This window comes from Ctenocephalides felis, unplaced genomic scaffold, assembly GCF_003426905.1.
Source record: "Ctenocephalides felis isolate EL2017-DRISC unplaced genomic scaffold, ASM342690v1 CF-g0.4_SCAFFOLD_00845, whole genome shotgun sequence".
Classification (NCBI taxonomy): Eukaryota; Metazoa; Arthropoda; class Insecta; order Siphonaptera; family Pulicidae; genus Ctenocephalides; species Ctenocephalides felis.
Genome location: NW_020536999.1, coordinates 87455497 through 87476336, shown reverse-complemented (window position 1 = coordinate 87476336; position 20840 = coordinate 87455497). Strand labels below are relative to the sequence as shown.

General features: G+C 29.1%; 1 protein-coding gene and 1 long non-coding RNA gene across 3 annotated transcripts; both read right to left on the bottom strand.

Annotated features, from left to right (window-relative positions):
- Positions 1-4525: 4525 nt before the first annotated feature.
- On the bottom strand, positions 4526-7678 carry LOC113391327 (zinc finger protein OZF-like). The gene is made up of 2 exons (XM_026627271.1): positions 6062-7678; positions 4526-4641 (listed from the first exon to the last, which is right to left on the bottom strand). The coding sequence occupies exons 1-2, from the start codon at positions 7676-7678 to the stop codon at positions 4582-4584; spliced, it is 1677 nt and encodes a 558-aa protein (XP_026483056.1). The 3' UTR covers positions 4526-4581.
- A 6268-nt stretch (positions 7679-13946) lies between these two features.
- LOC113373236 lies at positions 13947-14775 on the bottom strand. Of its 2 annotated transcripts, none has more exons than XR_003366901.1 (3): positions 14641-14775; positions 14378-14570; positions 13947-14264 (listed from the first exon to the last, which is right to left on the bottom strand). It is a non-coding gene; the product is annotated as an uncharacterized LOC113373236 (long non-coding RNA). The 2 variants fall into 2 exon arrangements; XR_003366902.1 differs by having other exon boundaries at positions 14378-14457; positions 14641-14764.
- Between the last annotated feature and the right edge of the window lie 6065 nt (positions 14776-20840).

Here is a 20840-nt window from a genome sequence, read left to right as displayed (position 1 = left end):
AGTGTGACATACAACTGCCAATTGCTGCGAACAAAGCAAAGTATGCAATTTTGATCATATTTAGATGACCAACTATGCAAACTGTCAACAAGCGACCAACTTCATTGTGCAACATTTATAACCATAGATAAAAAAAACGTAAGGTTCACACGCGATTGAAGTAAAACTTATTTGCTACTGTACAAAGCAAATAATAAACTAGTGGGGTGGGTGGCATCGTGCCTTAAGGCAAATTGCTGGAACTTCCCGTACCGTAACGAAATGTTCGAGGAATATTGAATGTTTTCAAATAGATTATTATAAATATTGTAACATTGTCTAATATTTATAAGAATTATATAAACTGCATTGCAGAGTTGAAATTTTTTGTTTAAAGTATATTAGAACTATAGTCAGAATTAAAAATAAAATCTGAATTATTTTCGATATACAAAAAATTAAAAAAAAAAAAAAAAAAAAAAAGGTACAAAATTTTTTTTTGCCAAAATCAATTATTTTGTTAAGACAAGCAGAAAGTTTTTTGAATCAATTGAATCGCACGCTTAGTTCTCTCAAAAACTGCCATTTTTTGTACATTTAGCTCTGTATCTCCGAAATGACTGGGCCTGCCTTTGCAAAAAACTAATAACCCCTTTTCCCAATCATTACTAATTGAATGTTTTTTAGATCATTCAAATCGGATGCTCCGTTCTCTCAAAAACTCGATTTCTATTTTCTGCACTCTTTGCTCCTTATCTCCGTAACTGCTGGACCTGCCTTTGCCAAAAACTAATCAGCTCTTCTCCTTATTAATAGGAATCGAATGTTTTTTAAACCATTCAAATCGGTTGATCCGTACGCCCGAAAACGTGGGCGAAAATTTGTATCCATACATGCATACACACACACACACACACACACATCCATTTTTTCTGAAGTATGCCAAAATGTTCAGAAACCTTCAAAACGTCGAGAAATGTAAAAATTTTCAATTCCGATTTTCGGCCCATTACAATAACTTACCCTACGGGAAGTTAATATAAATTATATATTTATAATAGCATTAAAATATGTATAATAATAAAAACAATAATGTAATTAAAGTCATACTTCTAATATGATGATCGGTTTGTCATTGTAATTACCATTTGGAAATGAACCTTCATTGGAGAAATGAAGTAATTGCTGATTAATAAATTCTATACTAATTAAATATTCGTTCACACAGTGAATTATGTTAAACAACGCCTAAACAAATATTGTTTTCGCAACTTCACTTATCATGTAATTGTATTTGAAGAACTTCATGTAATTAAAATTAACATACCTTCTTTGCCTACTTGTATTTTTTTTTTACTTTTTCGCTGGCTTGCCTAAAAAATATTTTCCATTTTAATAACTTCAAAGATTTATAGAAACTACGAATAATATAATATAATCTCATTCTTTGAATAGTTGTAATATATGTCTTGCCTAAAAAATATTTTCCATTTTAATAACTTCAAAGATTTATAGAAACTACGAATAATATAGAAATAATTTCTAATCAATAAACTTACTTTTAGTACACGGCACAAATGTTTAATTTGTTTTATTATTTTTAAGGAACAGTGTAAAATATTCTTTTAATTCAGGCATTTTTCATTAAATCAAGATTTGTACTACGATGTAACTTTAAAATGTTTATTTATCTATGCCGATTTCCTTTTTGATATCGGTACGCATACAACGTTGATGCCGGTACGCATACAACGGCAGATCTCTATTCACATACACGACGACTAATCACAATCGACCCGCATTGAAATGATTTCATCGAAAGCGAATGACGTACAGTTCTGGCGTAGCGTTAGTTCCGTTGCATTTATATGGATTTACGCCCTAGTCGCGCCTAAAAAAGTTTTACTTCAAAATAATAAACGAGTATGGAACGAGTGCTTACGTTATTTATCATTATTTTATCACAAGTTATTTATAATTATTTTATCAAGAGTTATTTAGCATTATTTTATCAGGAGTATGTATGCACTCGTTATTTATAATTTCGTTACTTATAAACATAGATAAACAATTAAATGTTAAATATAAACAATACAACACTCAGATTTCTAACACACACTTTATTTAAAAATTACAGACGTTTCGAGACTGTGGTATGCCTCATCTTCAGTGTAATTTGAAAACAGTTAGTAAAAAATATTATATTAACTAAAATTATATAAGAAATTATATACTAACACATTATTTAATATTATATTTTTTGAAAAACAAAAAACCCCAACTATCTCTTACAAAGCTTGACACAGTACTAGGGTTTGTCGGTTTTCAAAAACCGGTATTTTGACGAAAATTATGGAATTCGAAAACCGGTTTTTCAGTAGAAAAAGTCGGTTTTCACTATAATGACAAAAATAGACAAATGTAAAAGATAGATGCAAGTGTTTTAATTCTTAAAATCATCGGTTCGATAACATTTGGAATTATACAGTCTGCTATGGCTCCCAGAAAGGTTTTCTGTTATCTTTCATATAATGTATTATTATAGTATTTTTATAATAGTGTATATATTAATTTAAATCAGAGTGTCTTCTTCTTGAAGAAGTAAGTTCTTCTACTCAAACTTAAAAAAAGAGTTATTAGCCCCAGAAGCCACAAATAAAAGAACAAAAAACTAATCATATCAGGCTTTGAAAACAATTAAGCCTAGTTCAGTCGCAAGTAAGAGAGTATTTTCTTTTTTTCGGGAAATTTTGTGAGTAAACAAAGGACACGCCTAAGTAACAAATCGATAGACGTTCTCAGTTTTTTAAAATCATATTTTATTAAACAAAAAAATAATTAGAATTTTTAAAATTAATTAATTAAAATTGCTTGGAATAGAAAATACTCGGGGTTTAGCTGATTTGTTTTTAAAACTAAAATTGATATTAACAAGTATGTATCAACATGTATCTATTTTTTTTTAATTTTTTCTAATTTAATAAATGTTTTTTATTTAAATATGTATTATGTCTGGTCATTCACAAACTTTCCTTTCACTATCATAAAAATATTTTCATTCTTATATGTGAAAATGATGCCTGAATAACTATTAATTATTTTCAAAGTTATTTAATCCAGATGAACTATAATTTTTTGTTCTACTAATTAAAATTGAAATAATATCGTTTTTATCCATAAAATTTACCAATAAATAAATTTAGTCAAATACTGCATTAAATCGCACTAAATTTGCGGATAATATAAATATTTGTTATTACAGAATATTCGAGCAAAAATTTATTTTCTATATAAAATTCAAAAACCGGCTAAAACCCTACAGAGAACTAAACATGTTAATATATACAGAAATATTTGAAAACAAATCTCAAGTGTCGAAGATGAAGAGACAGGATGGATAATATTATAATGTTAACAAATGGAGTGCGCTGTTTTCACTGTGATAATTTTTCATTTTTATCTAGTACTATATTGATCATTACATTTTAATTATATTTTAATCACGGTTAATAAATATTAAGATTTTATTATTAGCAATTGTAACTACAATTAAATTAAAATTTAATTTATTAACTTAATAATATTTATTCCTAACTTCATATCTAATAATTAACCAAAGTTAAAAAAATATTAATCAAATAAATAAGATGTTCTATAAGAAGATTGATCATTATTTTTAATTGCATTTTAATCACGGTTAATGAATATTAAGATTTTATTATTATTATTAGCAATTCTAACTAAAATTAAATTAAAATTTAATTTAATAACTTAATAATATTTATTCCTAACTTCATATCTAATAATTAACCAAACTTAAATATTAATCGAATAAATAAGATGTTCTATAAGAAGATTGATCATTATATTTATTATATTTTAATCACGGTTAATGAATATTAAGATTTTATTATTATTATTAGCAATTGTAACTAAAATTAAATTAAAATTTAATTTAACAACTTAATGATATTTATTTCTAACTTCATATCTAATAATTAGCCAAAGTTAAAAAAATATTTATCGAATAAATAAGATGTTCTATAAAAAGATTGATCACTATTTTTTAATTGTATTTTAATCACGGTTAATAAATATTAAGATTTTATTATTAGCAATTGTAACTAAAATTAAATTAAAATTTAATTTAATAACTTAATAATATTTATTCCTAACTTCATATCTAATAATTAACCAAAGTTAAAAAAATATTAATAGAATAAATAATATGTTCTATAAGAAGATTGATCATTATTTTTAATTGTATTTTAATCACGGTTAATAAATATTAAGCTTGTATTATTAGCAATTGTAACTAAAATTAAATTAAAATTTAATTTAATAACTTAATAATATTTATTCCTAACTTCATATCTAATAATTAACCAAAGTTAAAAAAATGTTAATCGAATGATTAAGATATTCTATAAGATACAACTTAACAGTCATATTGAAAACGTTACTGCTTCAACATTTCCTTCCTTTGGATATGTTGGTTCTCAGCTTCAGTTTTGGAGCACCTCTATGTTCTCAGTGTATGGTTCGTTCGGTCTGCTTAAACTGTAATCACCTGCTGCTAGATGTAAAAGCTGCTAACTGTCACTATTCGGTATTTTGAAAGCCATGGTCTGCAGTGCTCTTGACTTGAGGCTCATCTGAGTGCTGTAAAATACCAATATATACTCTTATATATATACTATATATATAATATATAAAATACTAAATACTCATATATATGCATAATTCTTCTGTACAGGTGTATGATTTGATACCTAAACAGTTATTTGGATTTAGATAATTCTTTTTAGAGTTTGTCAAAGAAATTTTTTTAAATTTAATGAAGGATAAAACTATAGTAATATTGTAGAAATAAATGGCAAAAATTACAAAAAACCACTTATCATTGTTTGACATTGAAAACATTTGAACTGTCATCTGCTCGAAATGTTAGTTTACATGAAATTTGAATTTAGCTGAATTTATTAGCCTAGATAATATTAGAATATAATATACAAGAAAAATGTAATGTCTACATTATTATTGCCGTAAAGCAGCTGAGATGTGTCAAAAATTAAAATAATATAAGATATAGTCAATAGTATATATTTGGCAAATGAAATTATATAATTCAGTTTAATAAATGCATTTTGGCTTACTTTAAAAATTATTTAACAATACAAAAAAAATTATACTACTCATTAAAAGAAATGATTCATTTGTTTATCATTGGATGTGGAATATTTAGCACGTTGATCTAGATTGAATAGTGCCCATATGAACTATATTTTACAAATTAATTCACCTAAGATTTGAACATAAACAATAATGTTTATTAAATTATTAGTAAGAAAAATGTACTTTAGAAATTAAAATTGCTAAAAAACAACTAATATATCGTTCTGGATTATGAAAATTATAGACAAAATTATTAAAGCAATTATGTTGTGTGGTAAAATCAAGTGTGATTTTATTATTTTACAGCAGATACTAAATTATTATTTTCTGAACTTCTTATATTGCTTATGCTAAGACCATAAATGAATCACAAAGGCAGGACATCAAATAGGATATTAAAAAGTATAAAATAGGATATTAAAATGTTTTGAACTTTTGAATTGTAGACGTCTAGTATATATATATATATATATATATATATATATATATATAATAAAATTGTTTCTTGAGCATCCATCTAGTAATTAAAAAACAGTTTTAATGAAAAATTTTAATTTTTAATGAAAAACAGTTTTAATTACTGGATGGATGCCCAAGAAACAATTTTATTATATTATTTCACCATCTGAAGAAAAACTATATATATATATATATATATATATATATATATATATATATATATCGTTCCAAAATATTTTTTCATCAATTCTTTGTATTTACAGTGCCACTGAATATATACACTATTATATGTTTATATAATTATTTGTACATTATTTTAAAACTATATCTAAATTTAATTTTAATGCCATTAGATTAAATTGTTTATAGTGAATGTAATTTGTATCATTACATTTTTGTGTGTAAAAATTAATATATTTAACAATTTTAATTTTTAACTCTGTCTCACCTTTTTGCGTGAATTTCTGATTGCACCTTTCACATTTTTAGAACGAACTCTGTGCTGAGTACGCTTGTGTCCTTTCAGATTACCTGATTGTGTGAAAGCTTTATTACAGATATCGCACTTGTAAGGGCGTTCTCCTGTATGAATGAGCCTGTGCGATTGTAGAGTACCTAATTGTGTGAAAGCCTTATTGCATGTCTCACATTTATAGGGCTTTTCTCCTGTATGAGTTCGCATATGTACTCTTAAATTAGTTTCTGTACGGAATCCTGTGTTACATGTTTCACATTTGAAAGGCTGTTCGCCTGTATGAATAAACATATGCAGATTCAAATCATACTGTCGTAAAAATGTCTTATTGCATATTAAGCATTCGAAATTACGCTCTCCTGTATGAATCACCATGTGCTTCTTTAAATTATATGACGCGTGGAATGCTTTCTTACATATTTTACATTTATAAGGACGCACTCCAGAATGAATGAGCTTGTGCGTTTTTAGATTCCCGAATTGTGTGAATGCCTTACCGCATGTCTCACATTTGTAGGGCCGTTCTCCTGTATGAGTACGCATATGTATTCTTAAAATCCCTGAGGTACGGAATGCTGTGTTACATATTCCACATTTGTAAGGTTGTTCTCCTGTATGAATAAGCATATGCTCATTAAAATCATGCTGTCGTGCAATTGTCTTATTGCATATCAAGCATTTGTAATTACGCTCTGTTGTATGAGTTATCATATGCTGCCTCAATACACCGGGTACTTTGAATGCTTTGTTACATATTTCGCATTTGTAAGGACGTTCTTCAGAATGAATAAGCATGTGTAACCTCATATTAGACAATAGTGCAAATGCCTTATCACAAATTTTGCACTTATAAGGACGTTCTCCGGTGTGAACACGCATGTGGTTTGTCAAATCACCCACAGCAAGGAATGGCTTTTTGCAAATTTCACATATGTGACGATGCTCTTGAGTATGAATAACCATATGCCGCTTTAAACTACTGGATTGACTGTAGTTTTTGTTACATATTTTGCATTTGTAAGGTGGTTCTCCAGTATGAATAAGCATGTGTGACTTATAAGTGGTAATTTTTATAAATTTCTTATCGCATATTTCACATTTCAATGGATGTTCTCCTATATGAATACGCATATGCACTTTCAAAGTACTCGTTTTTGCAAATGTCATGTCACATATTGAGCATGTATGAAAACTATTTACAGTAAGAGTATTTTTATTTTTATTTACCTTATCAGATACATGTAAGCTTGAAGGTTGTTCCGTGATCTGTTCACAAACATGCTGATCTAATAGATGAAGTGTATCGAATACTTTATCACATATTGTACATAAAAAAGGTATTCCGTCGTCAAATTCATAAGCAGGTGTCTCAATTAACACCGTTTGGTCTTCTTCTTCTATAGTTACCTCAGTCTTCATGAATCTTTCGAGACACGTTTCTCCGTCCTCCGAAAACGACTCAGACTTAACAATATCTTCAACAGCATCAAATTCATCCTCAATTTCACATTTAACGGCTTCTATTGAAAATTCTATAGGTTCCAATTTAATTGCCTGATCTTCAATAGACCTGATTGTTTCTCCTGACATTTTAAATGTTTTTACTGTGTATATACAATAAGTATTTACAAAAACAGTCGTGCACTATTTAACAATCTATTTTTACAATAATTAATTTAACTATATTTACATTTATTGTTAAAAATGAAGAGGTTAGCTTGGCGCTTGGCCTGGCTTGGCAGCTTTTGATTAAGTTGGTAATTGAAGCATAGAGCATGTTTTCGAAAAGATCAGACATCGTTTTCAATTCACAACTATTCTCTATGTGCTAACTGTTGTAACACAAAACGATAAAATTTCAAATAAAAAAAAACAAATATTGTTATTATTTATTCTAGATTGATTATTAATTAAGGAATGATTGTTAGATATTATTCAAAACATATAGTCTAAATTATTAATTTGATGTTCTACATGAAGTGTAAATATATAAAATTTTCTTAAACAATCAATCTATTCAATTATCCTCAATATGACGATCGTAAGTAGTATATCAAATATAACTAGCTGTAAGTGGAATTCTGTCTTGAGGCAATTATGGCATCGTGCCTTAAGGCAAATTGCTGGAACTTCCCGTACCGTAACGAAATGTTCGTGGAATACTGAATGTTTTCAAATAGATTATTATAAATATTGTAACATTGTCTAATATTTATAAGAATTATATAAACTGAATTGCAGAGTTGAAATTATTTGCAAAGTATATTAGTACTATAGTCAGAATTAAAAATAAAATCTTAAATATTTTTGATATACAAAAAACTAAATAAATAAAAAAAAAAAAAATGGAACAAAATTTTTTTTCCAAAATCAATTATTTTGTTAAGACAAGCAGAAAGTTCTTTGAATCATTTAAATCGGACGCTTAGTTCTCTCAAAAATTGCCATTTTTTACATATTTAGCTCCGTATCTTCAAAATGGCTGAGCCTGCCTTTGCCAAAAACTAATAAACACTTCTCCCAATCATTACTAATTGAATGTTTTTTAGATCATTCAAATCGGATACTCCGTTCTCTCAAAAATTCGATTTCTATTTTCTGCACTCTTTGCTCCGTATCTCCGAAACGGCTGGACCTGCCTTTGCCAAAAACTAATCAGCTCTTTTCCCTACCAATAGGAATCGAATGTTTTTTGAACCATTCAAATCGGTTGATCCGTACGCCCGAAAACGTGGACGAAAATTTGTATCCATACATACATACACACTCACACACACACACACACACACACACACAAACATCCATTTTTTCTGAGGTATGCCAAAACGTTCAGAAACCTTCAAAACGTCGAGAAATGTAAAAATTTTCAATTCCTATTTTCGGCCCATTACAATAACTTACCCTACGGGAAGTTAAAAAAGAGTGCGCGTAACGTTCACACTGGATTGAAGTAAAACTTTTTTGGAGATGGCATTTAAGTTAAAAATAAATACGTGATATATCAATTTTGAATAATGTTTATTAGTAATATGGTAATACCCGCAATGCACATTTTTTTAATGTCAACCATCATACATACTTATATAGTAAAAATTATAAATGATATATTTATAATACCATTAAAAATATTTATAATGTTTGAAAATAATAACGTAATTAAAATCACACTTCAGCCATGTTTATTTAACTTTAAATAAATGTTTAACTTAAATCCTAATATTGGTACAATAAGTACAAGCTACCATCATCAATAATGAGTAATCAAGTATAAAATATGACAGAGATCAAATTACTCCTAAACTATTATTACAGCATATGTTATTAACTTCCCGTAGGGCAAGTTATAGTAATCGCAAAAAAATCGAAAATGAAAATTTTTATATATCTTTACGTTTCAAACGTTTCTGAACATTTTGGCATACCTTAGAATAAATGGATGTATATTATGTTATATATTATATTATATGTATATTATATAATTATACTTGTTTATCTATGGATGTATGTGTGTGTGTGCGGATACAAATTTTCGTCGACAATTTCGGGAACACAGATGAAGCGATTTGAATAATTCAAAAAACATTCAATTCGTCTTAATAAGAAGACGTGCTGATTAGTTTTTGGCGATGGCAGGTCTAGCCGTTTTGAAGATATGGGGCAAAAAGTGCTAAAACTGGTAACTCAGTTTTTAAGAGAACGGAGCGTCCGATTTGAATAATTCAAAAAACATTTTACTTGTATTAACAAAATGAATATCTGATGAAATTTTCATGAAGGCAGGTCTAGCGATTTCGGAGATCTTGTAAAAAAAGAAAAAAATAATGCCATTTGGCGGTCAAAAATGATCATTAGACATGTGCACATAAAATTTTCAGATATTTTATAGAGATTTTAACAAGAAGTATAATTTTTGTTTACATTCCTATGGGTTCCGTCCCAATGTTTATCAGTTAGACGGCGAGGCGACGCTTACGGGCTTGAAATTTCGTCCCTATGCAGTTAAAGCAGTACGATTGTTTTGAAAAAAAAGTTCAGAATTTCCAAAATATGTCAAAATAAAGAAAAGTAATTTTTTGTCAAATTTATAGTTTCTCAAAAATCTAATTTTTTCGAAGTAAAATTTTTTCAAAAATGTTAATTGTTTTTAAAAAATAATAATTTTTGGTACGGGAAGTTCCAGCAATTTGCCTTAAGGCACGATGCCATGCGCCCCACTAGTTAGTCTTTTGACTATTTTCCATTCATATAAGCAATATGTATTATTTTGTTATTATTATTGTAGATATGGTTTTTAGTGATTATTTTTTTCATGATTAGAAATTTATTTAGAAGTAAATTTACTTTTTTATTGGTTAGTATTAAATATAAGTTTATGTATTTATACGGATAGTTATGCATGATTATATATAAATTGTATAGAAATATGTATGTATAAACTAATATATAAATGAAATGAATAAATCTTTAAAAACTAAAAACAAAACTTCAGACATGATCGGTTTGTCATTGTAATTAGTATTTAGGACTTGAACCTTTATTAGAGAAATGAAGTAATTGCTGATTAATCAATTCTATAACATTTGTTCCAGTGAACTTATAACAAACTTGAGTTATTTCATTAACACTATCAATAAATAAACTGCATAGATGTCAATTATGGAGTATATCTGTATATAAATGATGCACATCTACACAAACTATTGTTGTGCTTGATTTCTTGTTTAGAGTAATAAATCTGACTATCAAATTATTCTTCATTATTTATAAAAATATGCAACTTTGTAATACTTGCCATCATGATCGAAAAACATGTAGACTTCCGCTGAACTTGCAAAAGTGTCTAAGATATAATTCTGAAAAAGATATTATCTATTTATTCTATCGGCATGACAGAATAAAGTTGTGTTGCTTTAATATTCTTTAATCTCTATAAAAATGCAGAGAATTATTATGTTAAACAACGCCTAAATAAACATTGTTTTCACAATTTCACCTATCATGTAATTGTTTTTAATAACTACAAAGATTTATAGAAACTACGAATAAAGAAATAATTTCTAATAAATAAACTTACGTTTAGTACACGGCACAAATGTTTAATTTTTTTGACAATGTGAAAATGTCTTATTGCAAATATTGCATTGATAGGGGCGCTCAACATTCTGAAGGAGCATGTGTCTTTGTAGATTAAATAATTGTGTAAATGTCTTTTGGCATATATTGCATTCATGAGAGCGTGAAAACGTGTATGGGATTTTGCTCTTTTAAATGATCTGGTTCTGCAAATGATCTATTGCACATGTCACAAGAAGTCAAACAAGAGTTAGTCGAGACATCAACATTTGAATGTGTAAGTTGATGTCTCGACTAACTCCTGTTTGCCTTCTTCTTCAATTGTAACTTTGGAATTCATATATCTTTCTAAACACGTATCATCATCTTCAGAACACGATTCAGATTTAACAATAACATCGGGATCATCAAAATCATCCTCCATTTTGAGTTTAAAGTCTTCTGGTGAATATTCTGGTAGTTCAATTTTAACTGCCTGATCATTCATAGACATAATTGTTTTCTTCGACATTTTTATATATTTTCACAAAAAATTAGAAAATAGATGAGTACTAAATAATAGTCTACTTTTGTCAATATTTTTTTTCAATGCGATAAATGGTTTCAACTAAATTTAGATTTATTAGTTGACATTTGAAGCATAGAGTTCATTTGTAGCAATAGAGAGAGTGGAGACATAGAGAACCACATGGCCGGTAATCTCCGAACATAGATAAATAAACATAAATGTTTCTTAAGCCGGCCACAGACGTAACTGTATACTTGCGCAACTGAATGAATGCGCAACCAGGCGTATTTTCACAGCGCCCACAGACGGTTCAAGTTTATGTTCAAGTACTTGCGCAAGCATATCACAAATGTCAAATAATAAATGTCAAAACATAACCTAAAAATATATCTTTTTGAAGTAAAACTTCTTTAGGCGCGATATGGGTGTAAAAATTTCTCTAGGCGCGACACGGGTGTAAATCCGTACAAATGCAACGAAAACGCCAACGTGAAGTTGAACACTACGACGCAGGTAGGCGCTGATGTCGCGAGTCGCGATCCACTCTCGTCATGTCATGCGTAAGTCGAACGCTAAACCCTATATGAACTTGCATTAATTGAATCACGTTTTTTTTACAAAAGAAGAGGTTACTGTATTATGTCCTCATGGAATAAGACTTTTCTTAGAGAATAAATGTGTCATGGAATATAATAAATTTATACTGAATCTCGTTGAAGACAAAATAATATTTACTGCCACGGATATTTATGTAGGTTGCCATGCGACAGATCAACAATCATACATTCGTCAGCAGTTTCACAAAAATCGGTTATTGATACCGGGGGTTTGCCGTATGAAATAATTTTAGTTCTGAATAAATTTTACATAATAACAACTAATATCGATGTGAGTGATGGCTTAGCTAATGGTTGTGTAGGAAAATTAGTGTACATAGAACGTGGCGATAATGATGAACTTCTACGTTTATGGTTTGAATTTCCTGGTAAGATAGGTAACAAAATTAGGAAGAAAGCTGCACATCATATTCAAACTCTTAATATCAGTAGGACAGCTGTGCCGATTCTCAGGAGATCTTATTATTATTGATGTTATGTGATTATTAATAGATGATTTTTAAAATTCAAATATGATGTTTTTTTATTTTTATCTTAATTGCCTACTCATACAATATTAAAAGTTTTACTTCAATCGCGTGTGATCCTTACGCGCACTCTTTTTTTATTAATTTATGTATTTACAGCATCAGAAGAGAATTCAAAGTGTTCAGAGGGCTAATTTAATAACTTTTAATTGTCGATAACTTCATAAACTTGTATTATGAATTCGCTACAAAGTAAAATAAAAACGGGACATGTGCACGGCCAACGAATGAACTTGCCGACTTGAATGGTTGCGCAATTAAAATAATGAAAAAGTGCTCATGCCTACTCGCTTGCACCAGTCTGTCAAGTTGCGCAAAAAACACGCCACAGACCATAGATAAACAAGTATAAATAGATAGCTATGTCGGGCGATTTGACGTTTCATCGATTGAAGTGCGGAGCTAAGATTATTGATGGCAGCACATGTTCATTTTGTAAATTAACCCCTGGTATTACTTCTACATTTGTACATATAATCATTACAGCCAAAAAATCTAAAAAAATTTTAATATTTGAAATAAGAACAAAACATACGAAATACAAAATATATTTTCAAATATATCACAGACATATTTTGGAAGAAATATAAACTAAACAGAAATAACTGACTACTATTAAAAGTATATTACAAACATATTTTTAAAGTACTACAAACTAAAGAAAAGTAACTTATTAATATTAATTAACGATATTAATATTAATTACTTAATGACTAATAATAATATATTAAAAACTTAAAAACTAGAAGTGAAAAGCGCAGGAGTATTGACGATGGAATTACAAATTTAGAAGGAATGGCAAGTAATGCAAAAATTTTAAAGAATAAAAAGAACAGCAAATTTCTAAAAAAGAACGAATACTTCCCAAACAAAATAAACCTCGAAACTAAATAGAGATAAAAACTAAATTCCTAGGATTAAAATTCATTTACGAGATGTTCTTCTTTATTATCTCTCCATTTAATAGTTACTTTGCTATCTAATCAATCATTAATAAAGTTACATTTGACGAAATCTTTAAATAGTTTCTGTGTATGAGTGATTTTTAAAAATCACATTTACTCATTTTATGATCATGATGAATCCATTAACATTAAAACTTCCATAAAAGATAAAAAAACTATAAAGCCAGGTGTTTTCAATAAACAGAATAAAAATGTATGCATTTGATACCTTTGCAGACTTTTTGTACAGTTTCAAAGCAAGAATTATGTCCTTACTTATTTTCTTTGCAAATGGTATTTAGAATTAAAATTACTTGGCCCTTTCTCTGGATTTGCACACTGTCGTGTTTTTTTATTAGATTGTTTTGTTTACCCTCTATCAGAATTATCGCCTGATTCTACATCAGAATGCTCTCCTAGTCGTGACTGTGTGAGAGGAAAACTCTTTCATGATTCCCGTAAAGGAGATTTGTCTAATCCACACACTTCAATACAGCTCAAAGAAGCCTAAACAAGAAGCATATTATTATATAAATTATTACAAGAAAGACAGATACTTGATTTAAAGATACAACTACATTATTCAAAATAAAATATATAAGCAACTTGTATTTAGTTACCTGAAGTAAGATTACTCTCCTTCGACAATCTGCCACTGCCTTTACATCATTTTTATGAATTGACATTGATATACCAAGTTCTAAAATAATTATTATTAAAATACATTCATATAGTACAAATCCGGCATATTTAGGCTCCGGAGAACATGAACTTTAGGATGCTTTCTTGAATTGATTGAAAAGTGTTTGACTTCTGACATTTTCATCGTGTATTATTATTATACATTTTCATTATATAAATAAATATAACTCATCATACATACCTGGCCATCACTTAAGACGTGCAATTCAATATTCGTTGAAACAACTTGGCACGTGACCATACTAAATTTATTTATTAAATATTCACTAGAACAGAAATATTTAGCAACAACATATAGGTTATTGGCACATTCATACGACGGCTGTCAAATGCGCGAACGAGCGTTGTTGTAATTGAGCGAATGTAAGCCATCTATAATCTAAGCTTGGCAATACCCAATGTCAAAACACGGTAAAGCGTATTTGTCAGAGATAACCCCCCATGCCACAGACGCTACAGAATACATGTGCAAGTCGCAGGTTGCGCAAGTTACGTCTGTGGCCGGCTTTACGATTAGAATAACGCCTTGGAAATATTACATTTTCAAACTGAATTGTGAATTTAAAATTCATATTTGAAGTATAAAACTTCATATATTTTTGAAAAATTTGATATTTTTTTTAGAAAATTTTGAAATATTCATGAACCGTATAAGTAAACTTTAAAAATTAACAAACTTGGTACAGAACCTAACAAAATTAGTACTCATTTTTCTAAATTTTTATCAAATATATGATAATTTGATGAGCATATAACTAATGATCATTTTTGATCACCTAATATCATTTTTTTTTTTTAATTTTTCTTCCGTATCTCCAAAACCGCTAGACCTGCCTCGCCAAAAATTTCATCAATTCTTCATTTCGTCAACAAAAGTAAAATATTTTTGGAATTGTTCAAATCGGACGCTCTGTTCTCTCAAAAACTGAATAACCATTTTTGGCACTTTTTGACCAATATCTCCGAAACAGCTAAACCGGCCTTCATCAAAAACTAATCAGCACGTCTTCATATCAATAGAAAACGAATGTTTTTTGAACCATTAAAATCGGTTAATTTGTTGCGCCCAAAATCGTGGACAAAAAATTGTATCCAACCAAACATACATACATACTACACACACACATACATCCATTTTTTCTGAGGTATGCCAAAGTGTTCAGAAACCTTTGAAACGATATGCAAACATTTTTATTTTCGATTTTTTTGCACGTTTTGGCATACCTCAGAAAAAATGAATGTGTTTGTGTGTGTGTGTGTGAGTGTTTTGTGTGTCCGCAATTTTTCGTCCACGTTTTCGGGCGCACGGATCAACCGATTTGAATGGTTCAAAACACATTCGATTCCTATTGATTGAGAGATGTGTTGATTAGTTTTTGGCAAAGGCAGGTCCAGCTGTTACGGAGATAAGGAGCAAAAAGTGCAGAAAATAGAAATCGTGATTCTTAAAGAACGGAGATCCCATTTGAATGATATAAAAGACATTCAATTTGTAATAATTGGTGATTAGTTTTTTACAAAGGCAGGTCCAGCCATTTCAGAGATACAGAGCCAAATGTACAGAAGATGGCAGTTTTTGAGAGAGCTAAGCTTACAATTTGAATGACTCAAAAAACTTTCTGCATATAATGACAAAGCAATTGCTTTTGGAAGAACAAAATATTTAAATTTTTTTTGTATATCAAAATCGTTCACCAACAATATTTGAAAGTAGAGGGAAAAAGCTGTATAACCAGCTATAACCTTGATTCGGAGATAAACGGTAATCTTTGAAAATCCAGAACAATTTTTTGTTGTTATGAGAATATGTTTGCATGAGTATAAGAGTTGTTACCTGTGTGCGTCCTTAAATGTACAGACAGGGCATTGGATTTCGTGAAGGTCTTATCACAATATTTACATTGGAATGATTTGCTCTCGGAATGCACAACAATATGTCGTTTAAAATATTTAAAATTAACAAAAACTTTATTACAAATATCACAGTTGTATGTTTTTTGTCGAGGACTTGCTTCAAGTGCCTCTTGTTTTATATCTTGGTTCATCGTCATGGACGTTTCGGAAAAACTCTCATTGTCTTCAGAAGATAATACTGACTAGAAATTTACAAAATTATGTATGCATTTGGAAATTAAAGAGTTTTATACAATTTTTATTACCTGATCGTTCAGGAAGGAGTTTGATTCTAGAGACATTTTCAATATCTGATGTAATTTTATCCAGAACCGCAAATTTTCACAAATATTATATAATAATTTGATTAATAAAATTATTTAAAAGAAAATAAAGTATCTAATATCTAAATATTGTTATTTTTTAATATTTTTTTCATAAAAATAAACATCTTATTAAAGTTTGACGTTTCTTCATGACTTGTCAAAATTTAAAACATGGCGCCAAGGTCGCCAACATTGACAATTATTTAAAACAAGGCTTCTTAAACTATGGGTCCTGACCACCTGACCACATTTGGTGTCGCAAAAAATATGGGGTCGCGAAAGATTTCAATGTCAAATATATATACGATTTTATAAAATCACTTCGTTTTACAACGAATCCTAAACCTATATATTGACATATCTTATATATAAAATACTTCTGTACGGGTGTATGATTTGATACTTCTCCTAAACGGTTAATCGTATTTTGATAATTCTTTTTAGAGTTTGTCAAAAGAAATTTCTAAGATTTAATAAACGATAAAACTATAGTAAAATTGTAGAAATAAATGGCAAATATTACACAAAAAAATCACTTATTATTGTTTGACATTGAAAACATTTGAACCCTCATCTGCTAGAAATGTCAATTTCTAGAATTTAGCTAAAATTATGAGCCTAGATAATATTCGAAATAATGGGTCTGTTCATAGATAAACAAGTAATTTTTAGTTTTTACAACCCACTCTCACTATTCATATAACAAGACAAAATCAACTGCAAATATTTGTGCATTTATTTATTGCATCGCTTGTAACTTCTAAACCATTCGATTGATATAAATGATGTCTTTACGAAATTTATTTAAAATTAAACAATCCAAAATATTGTCTAACATTATAAAACTCTATAACAACTCGGTGTACTCTAAAAACTCTTTTGAAAACTACCAACGAACTGATATGGTTAGAAACTTAAAATTGGGTCTGTTCGCAGTGAGCAGTTTGTGACAGTCCACAACTCTTCCAAACTCATTCTGATTTGTTACACTGCGCATGCGCCATCTCATGACAGTTTCCAACGGTTTGACAAGACGGTTTACATCGAACGCGACGAAACTGCCGAGAGTTCATTCGCATGTCTTCGGTATAGTTCGTTTCGTGTTTCTGTTTATTTGCTCAGTTTGAGTAAATGAAATGTTTAATGTGTTTTATGGAGAGAATTTAACATAATGAGTGACAACGAGTTTTTTTATGATTTTTTGCAGAACGATGAGGAGGAGTTAGATTTATTAGAGTTTGTTCAAGTTACAAAAAATGAAGAATATCTTGGTAAGTATCAGTTATATAATTAAAAGAGGTTAATATAATATAATATTCCATAAGTGCAATTTAATCATTTTAGTTTTTTTTGACAGAAAAAGTGATGCCATTGTTTGATGACATACAATTTCTCGAGCACTTCAGAATAAGCAAAACAACGTGTTCTAATATATCAGAAATATATGAAGATAGTAAATATTATAACAAAATAAATATGGACCATTCGGAAAAATCTGTGCATTTAATCAGGTAAAAAATGTACTATAATTGACAAACCAGTAAAATCATAATTAATTACATATTATTTTAGATACTAATATTTTTATGGTTTGCGGGACACCAAACACCAGCTACAGGGATGTCAGTGATCGTTTTAATATAACGTTAAGTACTTTACATGGAATAGTGCAAAGGGTTGCTTCTTTTTAAGCAATTTTATTAAATGGCCGAGTGATGAGGAAAAGTTTGTGATTGCCGCGCAGAATTTGCTAAAAATGATTTTCTAAATGTAATTGGTGCAATTGACGGTTGCCACATTCGAATAGATAAACCGATAGAGGATCCAAATTCATATATGAACCGAAAAGGATTTTATTCAATTCATGTACTGCTTTTCATCTACTTGCATCTATATGTGTTTCACAGTATTCCAGTTTACAATTATATGTATTTTACAGATTCGGGCAGTTTGTGATGACCAAAAGAAATTTATTTGAAACCGTCAGACACCAATACATAGACAATAATACCAATCCTAGACAATATTAGAATACCCCGTGTTCATATAGACGCTTCTCTCGCCCGATTTTTACGTTCAGAAGGAATACTTAAAGGGTCCTCCGCTCGACGTGATGGCGCTGCTTTTGGCATTCAAATTAATGGCGCAAAATTCGAAATGAAAATTAATGAATTTTAGTGCACGGATATTTGAAACTAAATTTTTTATTGCAATCCTATTATGTTTTGTAGCAATACAATAATAACAAAAATATACTAGATAATATTATATTATAATAAATATACAATCAAATCGAAATATAAATCAACAAATACACTGCAATACATACAATTATATATAATAGATATCACATCTAATCTACTGGAATAACTTCTACACTTTTTTCTACTTATTAATATAAATATTTATTGAAATTTAGTGAATAATGCATTATAGTGTTATTTCATTACATCGTCTGTCATTCTTAACTCTCATTAACTAATGATCATCCCGTGCAAAATTTGACATTCTTCAGCAATTCATTTTCTTGCAAGTATATTCAGATCCGTGTGAAGTGGTAATCCAATTTTAAACAGCAGGAACAGCTTTTTATTTGTGTATTATGTCTTTCTTATAGAAGCGCATACTTGATTTCTTACACAATTTCCTAGAACTGACCTCTTTCCTTAAAGTGTATTATGATCAGACCAATATGTCAATGCACTACGTAGTAATGTAGTAATTATGTCCTCCATATTTGTTTGAAGCTGTTCTGTTCATATTGTCAAAGGGCTATGCATTTGAGAGCAATTCCTGATGAAATCTTTATTAACAAATATACAAACACGAACGAACAAGAATCGCCATTTTGTAAACTTAAACAAAAGTAACACTGACGTTTCTTAGTAACCGACCTAAAATATTTGAAAATACTTTTTCATCGGCTCACTAGCGCCAAATCTGCGACTACAAATGGACCCCTAAGTATTCCTTCTGAACGAGGATTTTGTTCTAAGTGAAAAGGCCCTGATACCAATTCTCGCAGTCACGAATCGACAGTCACAAACTGGTACAAACGCATCAAACCGAGCTGACCGAACGCGTAGATAAAAATCCACGACAGTTTGGGATTCAGTTTGGACACATCGAACGGTCAAAACGATCTGCGCATGCGTCTGACGGTTGTGTACTGTCGGCGACTGCACATCGAACAAACCCAATATACAAGAAAAATGTAAGGTCTACATTATTATTGCCGAAAAGCAGCTGAGATGTTCCAGAAATTAAAATAATATAAGATACAGTATGGCAATTGGCAAATGATATTATATAATTCAGTTTAATAAATAACGCAATAAGTTCAAAATTGTTTAAGTTTGATACTAAACGCTCTGTGTCTACTATGTTTATGTATATATGTTTCTCTTTTGTTTTTATGTAAAACAAGTGATTGTTAATAATATTTGTAATGCATGTGACTAGTTAAAGAATATATAATAAGTCTGTCTGTTTTTATCCTTTTGCATAAACTGTTGTATTATTCACATAAACTTTTAACATAAATTCTACAAACATTGCATAAACATTATTTTTTAAACTTATGCATGTCGCATTTTGGTTTACTTCACTAAATTATTAACAATACAAAAATAATTTCTACCTATTAAAAATGATTTAGAATTTTGTTCCATGTGTCAAAAATTCATTTGTTTGGCATTGGATATGGAATATTTAGCAAGTTGATCTTAGATTAAACATTAGATTGGAGAGTGCACATATGAACTAGATTTGACAAATTAATTCACCTAAGGTTTGAACATAAACAATAAAGTATTTTGTTAAATTATTAGTAAGAAAAATGTAATTAACTTGCCTAAACAATATTTAGAATATAAGTAAACATTATATGATTTTATATTTTAAAGAAAACTATTAAAAATTTAAAACATAAAAATCAATTTAAAAAAAAAACATAACATTTTAAGCACAGTCTAAAAAAACTTTGCCTAATATCTAACAATAATTTCTTAACTAATAATCATTCTATACGCATATACTTTTTCTAAATTTGTTTATATTTATAATAATACTCACACACACATACTTTTTACAAATTTGGTTTCCTTGGATTCAGTATCACATGTGACTTGAAATATCGAGAAAACAAATCGGAATTTTTCGC